This window comes from Apaloderma vittatum, unplaced genomic scaffold, assembly GCF_000703405.1.
Source record: "Apaloderma vittatum isolate BGI_N311 unplaced genomic scaffold, ASM70340v1 scaffold43877, whole genome shotgun sequence".
NCBI classification, from domain to species: Eukaryota; Metazoa; Chordata; class Aves; order Trogoniformes; family Trogonidae; genus Apaloderma; species Apaloderma vittatum.
In genome coordinates, this window is record NW_009725375.1 from 11,968 (window position 1) to 20,443 (window position 8,476).

The 8,476-nt window shown below is 41.4% G+C and overlaps 1 protein-coding gene across 1 annotated transcript; it reads left to right on the plus strand.

Annotated features, from left to right (window-relative positions):
• Window positions 1–4,763: 4,763 nt before the first annotated feature.
• On the plus strand, window positions 4,764–8,148 carry LOC104276509 (complexin-4; the record flags this gene model as incomplete). The annotated part of the gene is made up of 2 exons (XM_009872860.1): window positions 4,764–4,930; window positions 8,061–8,148. Coding segments are annotated over exons 1-2 (255 nt in total), but the record flags the coding sequence as incomplete, so codon positions are not given.
• Window positions 8,149–8,476: the final 328 nt, after the last annotated feature.

Consider the following 8,476-nt stretch of genomic DNA (forward strand, 5'->3'; position numbering starts at 1 on the left):
CCCCCCAAAATAAATCCCACCACAATACAAACCAGCCAACCAACCCAAACAACTGTGCTTCTCTATTTTGGGGGGTTGAGTGGTGTAAAGAATTTGTTATAAACGTTCCACTTCTTTACCACTGAGATTTAACAGTTTAAGAATTATTTTGAAGAATTATTTAGCTAATTCTAACTCTTCATGAAGTATAAACACTTTTTAACATGTGGACACAAAGACAGGCCTTTAACAGTCTGACTGCTGATACCCGATGTAGGAAACAAACTACAGAACAAGCAAATAAAGGCTTATCTCCTTATTTGGGGGTTTGGTTTTAGGCAGTGAGAGAAAACATGATATGTTAAGTATATTGTGGGACTGATTTCCTTTTTGTAGTTTCAAGTCTCAGTAGTTTTCTTTGGAGATCTGTGGAAATTCTTCAGCAAAGATATCGCTGCTTCCTACCTCTTAGAATCTGACTTTATTAAGGATATGTTTAGCGTATTAGTATGTCTTTACTTTTCTAAAACTGTCTCGTCTTTCATGTATGCAATACAGAGGTTTTGATTTAAATCTTGACATGGCAAGTATTCTAAACTACAGGTACTGAGTGTTGAACCACTTCTTCATGAGCTGTTTGCTTCAGACATGTTTGTTGATGCAGCAACTATTGTAGAACCAGTGTTATGTGTCAATTCCTGCTTTAACATCAGAAGCCTAAGAGTGAACATGTGGTTTTGATACTGCTTATCAGGTGAACATTTGCTTCAGAAAAGAAACAAAGCAGATAGCCCAAATTAGGAATGTGAAATTAATTCATTTTGCCTTGTTTACATATCTGTGGTAACTCTGTCCTCGAGTTGTTTATGTGTAGAGTTAGAATAGGGGGGATTGGTTGTTTGGTTGTTGTTAATTCTGTAAAATAATACACAAATGTATCTGAATGTTTCACTTCAATAATTAATCTGTCTGAATCTGCAAAAATCTTCTGGAATCTCGCATACTACTACTGCTACATTCCTACAATCTGCTCCCTTGGAGTGTTACACATGCTGCCAAATTCACTGTAATGAAGAACACTTTGATATTGTGCCTGTCAGTATGGAGAAAAATAAATCTATGCAATACCTTTTTGTTACTTAAAATGCAGTGTCCAGAAAGTGGATGTGTGTGCTGTACCAGTAAAACAATACTACGTACACACCTATTTCCGTAGCTACAGTATGTAGCATACTGTGGGTGGTATAGCTTTATAGGTTCATTTCTAAATTTGAGAAGATTTTGCTGTACTAACCGGAGAAACTACTGCCTCAAACTAACCTTTCTGGATAAATACAGAAAAAAACCTTGTCAGATAAACGAGAATAACGTGGGAATTATCCATTCAGTTCTTTCAACACCAGCCAGTATTTACAGGTGCCTTGAACCTAAGCTATTACAACCCTGGCTCTTCTAACTAAATTAATCTATTTTCTTAAACTGTTCTGAAAATGTACAGTGTGTTCCTTTCAGTTGCAACCCTTCCTGCACCAGTGCTACACGTAAGCAGAACTCCCTCTCTCACAGCAGGCTTTGCCAGACCCTTTATAGGGCAAGGCTAGCAACTGTATTTTCAGATGTACGTGCGTGTGTTGGGCATAGTGAAGAACCACTCTAATGTATCGATGGGAAGACTGTATTTTTTTTGTTACTGTGAATTTATCCAACTACAACTTTGTTTTCAAGCTGCAACAGCCCATACTTCTGTGTCTTTTTGTTAGAAGAGAAGGCTGGGGGTGGTGCTTAGGGGAAAACGTGAACCCACAGTTGTGTCTTCAGTATGAGGCCCAGCTTGTGTGTTTATGCTGCTCATAGATCTGACCTCTCTCCCGTGTGCCACTAGGAACCTTCTGTATTAGGGAGCAGAATGCCTAAAGCCTAACATCCAAAAAGTGGTAACTTTGCCTCCTGCTTCATTTCACAGTCGTCTCTCCTTGGCACTTCCACAACTGACTCGTCACTCACTGGATCACAGGAAAGCTCCCAGTTGCCCAGTTCAACTCGTGTCCTGTCTGTTCTTGAAGTGATAGCAACAAATTGGGACTCTAAGTAGCCTCCTGTTATGGCTGGCCACTGGAAGTTTCTTTCAATGCTGACAGTATGTTTGATTCCTATCAAGTAAGATATTAGGACTAGGAGGGGAAGACACCTGGGAATGCAGATTGACAATAAGGGGGAGAACAAGTCTAATACTGGTATTTGAAGCGGGGATGATAAGTAGCAAGTACTGGCAGTGACGAGAATCTCACTGTACTGAATACATGGTCAAAAGCAGAAATTCATAATGTGGTTTGTAAATTACCTGACTTTCTGTCTGAAGAAAATTTGACGTTTATCTATGCATCAATTACTGTAACTCCAAAGACTGTCTACTGTTTTTTCTCCATAAACAGCTGACATTTTCACGTGTTTGTTTCTGACTAATGTAAATTGACACTTGGAGTTCAGAGATAACCTCATTTGAATAAAGATACGTATTTTTAGTAAGCTTTTTTTTTTCCCTTTTAATTTGGTCCATGTCCATGAAATCCAAGCAAGTGTAGTCAAAGCATCCCTCACCCTCTGGTGTTCAGAGAGTTTGAGCTCTTCGAGGTCCAGGCTTGCTCCTGACCGATCCCGGAGGGCGACGGACATTCAGAGGCCGAGGGCCTGCCCATGCTGGAGCGAGGTGACTGCCGCTGTCTCGGTGCACTGCGTCCAGCATCCAGCATCCAGCCCCCTCCGCTCCCTCTGCACAAAGGGACCCTGTCCCTGTGACGTGCTTCAGTGTGGGAGTGACTCTGACCCAAGAGATTCTCTCAGAAGCTTGTGCCAAGAGTATTTCCTGCTGCGTTCTGCTGGAGCTAGTGCGCCTGCGTGGGTGCCGCTGGCCTGCAGCGAGCCCATGGCACTGGCCACTCGTCGGCTCTTCTGAACAAGCACAGCCTGCTCTAACGTGCCGAAGGATGGGAAACAAGGGTCGCTGTCAGCCGATCTGCCCGCTGAGTGCCTCACAGAGGCAGCAAACTGGTCCAGGGAAGTCTTCGGACCTTATGAAGTCACACTGACTTTGCCAGGCCCACTCTCAAGTTACTCTCTGACGTAGGAGCACTGATACCTTAGGTATAGAGTTTGTGCTGGATTTTTAGTTTTTTAATTTTGCTAGATAAGAAAATTCTCTTATTCGACTTCGGACTAATACATGCACAAATCTGGCATTCTCTGCTTCAGTTGAGATTAGCTGTCTGACTTCTGCGATGTCAGTTCTGTTGCCATTCGGGCACGCACACCACAGTTTTGGTCACTAAGGTCAGAGTTGGTCAGATGTAAAAGGCTGATTCTTCCCACAAATTCTTGCAATTATGCATAGATTTGAAAGCATACTGGAGTTATAAATTTTAATGCAAGAACAATGCTTTCGAGGTAGTTGAAGTGTATCAAAGTAGTTTGGTTGTGATTCAGATTTCATACTTCTGAGTAATACTCTATTTCAAAAAGAAGTTTGAAGTTTCTTGTTTAATCACTAACAATCCAGGATTACAGAATGTCCTGCTTTTTTTACTTTTTTTTTTTAATAGTAACAGGCCTGCTTTAATTAGAAAGGATCTAATACAGATTAAGGCATTAGGCAAACTGGAATCCTCCTGTATCTCAGTGAAATTATGAGAGTGCTGGGAGAACCATTTAGATAATCAAAATTACAGCATGTTTCATTGAAGCATGCGCAGTCAGTCATAGAAGGATAAATGCTCAGAATCCAGAATCATCAACTTTTGCAATCTAGTGGTTGATGTTCTTTTGCAAAATAATCTATGGCCTAGGCAGCAGACCCTGCAAACCTTCACCTGAATCGGCCTGGTGAGGCCAACGATGTGAGTAAAGTTTGAAAGAGGAGGATCTACACATGGAAGACACAAACACGGGCTGTCAAGGCTGTATTACAGCAAACAGAATCAGACAGATTCATTTCTCGAACTGATTGTTAACATTAAAAACGTGGTAACCTGTGCAGCACCAGTCAAAGCAGTGATCTAGATGGAGACAGCCTTGGGCAAAGTTGAAATAAACCCTAAAGAGTGAAAAGTAGGAAGATGCGATTTGCTTTTTTTGTGATTACTTTATTGGAAGAAAAAAGATATTAAAAAGTAGTGATAGCAGTAATGCTCCATTCATCTGAGAGACGAACCAGATGAAAAGCAGATGAAGAGTCATTCAAGGTGCTTTCTGTCCAGTGGATAAAAAGGATCGGGGTTTTTGCTTAATGAAGAATTGCAGTTTTCAAATCTCACTTGATTGTGTAAATCCAAAAGGGTTTTCTGCTCAGTAGGCCAAATTTTCTGATTTTACTACAGCCATTTAGTCAACGAGGTTTTTAATTCAGATCCATTATGTTCCAGGGCATGTTTTCATCTCCGTGAAAGCGAGAGTTTCGTGACTGAAAAAGTAAAAATGCTTCTGCAGAGTATAATTGATTTTTGTGTGCACAATTAGCTTAAGGTATTAATATAAAAAGTAGGTAGCTTCATCTAATGATTTTTTTTGGAATAATCTGAACCATCTGCCTCTAGATATTAAGGAGTTCACTCTTTAATCCAGATTATGGCTGACAAACTGGTTTTGGCATTCACGTTTCACTAGCACTGTGCCCTTGAAGAGCTGATGTGGCTGTAGAAACTCTCTTGCTTACAATTTGGTTTTGAAAACATTTTTGGTTTGGTTTGGCTTTCTTGTAGTTGTCTGCTTGTAGCTCTTTCTTCCCTGAGAAGATGGCCTTTCTAATGAAAAGCATGTTGAGCAACCAGGTAAAGAATTTGGGACTTGGAGGTGGAGGGGAAGAAAGCAAAGAAGAAAGCACTCCTTCTGATCCAGCAGCAGCTGCAGGAATGACCAGAGAGGAGTATGAGGAATATCAAAAGCAAATGGTTGAGGAGAAGTGAGTACCTGTTCTCTTCTTATCAGTATGGGGCTGATTGTGGGTAACTTTGGGCAGATAAAAATAACCCAAAAAAAAGCCAAACATTCAGCCCTCTTCCTTTTTTTCTTTTAAAGCAGATGAATCTTTCCTAAAGAGACATTCCAAAATAAAAGTTCACAAACTGGAAATTATAAAGTATTATGCTTCCCCTTGCCCCCATCCTCATCCTGCAACTCTCTCCTACAATCCCCTTCTATCTCCACACCTTGATATGCTCGATTCGTTCCTAGTTAATGTTACTGTGCCTATCAATTTTTTTCAAAAAAAGCTGTTTTGTAGTGCAGAAATTAATTCTAAAATGTTTATAATTTGTTCTCCTAGAACTCCAGGTGGAGTACATTTTTAATACATAATCTTTTCTTTGTCCACATTTATTATTGCAGACATGAAAAAGTAATGAGTGTTATGTTAAATGGATGTTATTTACTTAGATAGAAGTTTTAAGATGGTTATTTTCTGAAGTTGCATTTTCAGTTATTTTTTCTAAAATCTACTAAATAGAGCAAAGCTTTTCAGCTGATTACATCTCAGTTTTATTGTCTGTAATTAAAATCTTTACTACTTGCCGTGTTTAAATATCAAAAGAGAAGTAAAATAAAGGACTTAACATGTAGGAGTTCAAATCATGCATAATTATAAATAAAACGATTGACTTTTAAATCTCAAATGCATCTGTTCCTCTAATAGTCAATTACATAATGGTTGTGTAAATCCTTCAAGTAAGATGATTATAGGTGAAAGGTTAATGACTGACGGAATTTGAGGTATCCAGGTCTGTATTTAGCAGCAGCCACATCTATCATAAAACCTTGAGTAGATATCATTTGGTCTGGAATAAAATACAGAATGTTTTGCTATGCATTTTTATCAAGGGGTATTTAAAAGAGAGATAGTCACCAACCATCAGGAAGATGCTTTACTGAGACTGAGAGGCAAAATGAGATTCCTGGAATAGGGAAAATGCTTGGAAAAATAGTTATTTCTGTAAGGTTTTCAACTGTGGCATGTGCCCATTACATCCCGAGCTGTACCGAGGCATCGGTGCAGGGGCACTTCTGAAAGTACAGTTTGGAGCTGTGATAGGAACATCTGAAGCACTTCCAAAGAGAAAAAAACGGGCTCAGGGCAGTGCACGCTGGTGTGGTTACGTAAATGCGTGTCAGAAACCTGTCACAGGCGGAGGGAGCATCTGTTTAGGGCACTCTGGATTTTAGCCAGCTTGCCCTCCCCAAGGGGGGAGATGGGAGAGGTGCCCTGCTGGCGTCACACCAGGCTTCGATGTGTGGCCATGCTGCCTTTGGTTTCTGCTCAGGCTTTGGGTTTGGGGACTTTTTTTGGTGGTTAAGCACACAGAAGTGCACAGCTTGCTGTTTCTCAGGGCCATGTGTGATATGCAGGCGCAGACAGGTGGCTTGGGCTGGCAGCCTCCTGCACGGTCGCGTAGAAATTGCTTCCAGAATCACAAGAGTTTAAGTACAAGGGGCCCCCAGTTCATGCTGAATGTCACAGGCTCTCGACTGTCACTCAGCTACCCTTATACTCGTTTCCTCTTCCTACAGACCTCCATGTCCCATGGGACAATTAGATCCTCCAGAACAGAAAGGAGTAAGGTTAAGGCAGGCACTAGGGCCTGGGCAATGAGGGGAGATTGGCCAAGCTGAGTTTTGCCAGGTCTTCCCACGATGCCAGGACAAGTGAAAAGCTCAAGTCCACCGAGCAGAAAATCCCCTCCTGCCCCTCGGGACACGCAAGGGACGTGCAGTAACGCCGCCCTCAGGAAATGCATTCCGAAGGCCACTAGGGCTCCACTAACTGCTTCTCTGGAGAAGGAGTGGGCAACAAAAGAGGAAAGTTGCGAAAGAGAGGGAAAACATGCCAGAAGGGCTCAAAAAAATTTCTTTCCGATCTTCCCATCAATGACTGGCTGAAAGAAGTTTAAGACGGCTTCCAGTTAATGTGAACTTTTTTTTTTTTTTTAGGGAGAGAGAAATCCAAAAACTCATTTGCGGAAGCATAGGAACAATAACGTTTAGCTTTTATGTGACAGAATACCTACACCGGAACAAAATCAATTTTGCAATAGAATTTCCATAACAATGCTCTGGGGGGAAAAGAAAAAAATAAAAGGGGGAAAGGTGAATGTTATCAAATGTTACCAAAAGTTTTCCAAGAGACATACTCTGTAAATAAATACATAAGTAATCTAACCAAAAGTCATGCCATCTAACCAACAAAGTCAAGTAATCTAATCAAAATCTAACCGAGTAAGTAATCTAACCAAAAGTCATGCCATCTAACCAAAAGTCATGCCATCTAACCAAAAGTCAAGTTCTTAAATCTAATTAAAGCATTTTATAAAGTCACAGATAAAAGAAGTGCTTTTCCACAGGGGGAGGCTGTGGAATTCATTGCCGTAGGATGTTCTGAAACAGTAAGCGCTTGCAGGAGACAGGGCAATTAAAGACAATGATGTAGAGCCAGTTTCCAGCTCCAGTACCCTACACTACTGATTTCTGGGAGCTGGACACTTTTTGATACAGGATGCTTATCCTCTTCTTCAACTCTTTCTCCAAGTGTTCAGTACTGTGTGCTGCTGGAGAGGGGACTCTAGGATGGGTAAACTTTTTGGCCTGACCAGCAGGATCCCGGTGGCACGCCGGGTGGCAGTGTGCTGTGACAATGTCACCTCTGCAAAACAGCAGCACTGGCAGGCAGCTGCATCTCTGTGAGTATCCCAGAGGAATAAGCAAGAAATAAGTGTAACTTTTCTGTTCTGCTGATTGAAGTTGTTCATTGCCATAGTGAGCAGTAACACCTAGTACAGGCAGAAATTCCAGACAAGTAGTGCTGACTTATCCTTCATTCTTCACAGGGCCCAAGGGAGCTATTCTGAGAACAAGGCTGGGGTGCGCGAAGTCTGGCCCCTTAGCATCCCTTTATTGAGATCGCTCCTTTTGTGCCTTTGGACAAGTTACATAAGTTTGGGAACAACTCCTGCGTGTAACTTTTTGCAGCTAAGCAACTGGTTCAGTGTAAAAGACCATATTTTATTAGTATCTTGAAGAAACGTTTTTTTTCTGGTTTTCAGAATGGAAAGAGATGCAGCATTTGCACAGAAAAAAGCAGAGCGAGCCTGTCTGAGGGTTCATCTGAGAGAAAAGTACAGACTCCCTAAGGTAAGCCTGTAGTTTGTGATCCCACCAGTGGCCCATTTTGACACAAAGTGACTACCAACGCAGAGTTCTGAAAATGGCAAATTGCCTTCATTAGTGAGATCCGCACTGCAGCTCAGCACAGAGATGAAGGAGCCTGGATCCATGGTTTTCCCTAGGGCCTGCTTCTTTTAGACCCTTTCTTCTCTGCTGAGAAGATAAATCCAATGGAAAGACTCTTCTGATTCCTCTCTACACTGCCAAATTTGAAACAGGTGACTAGACAAGTTGAGTATCTGGTCCGATCATGTCTCACAGTTTAGTCTGTGTTCTTAACTTAGCAACATCCAAC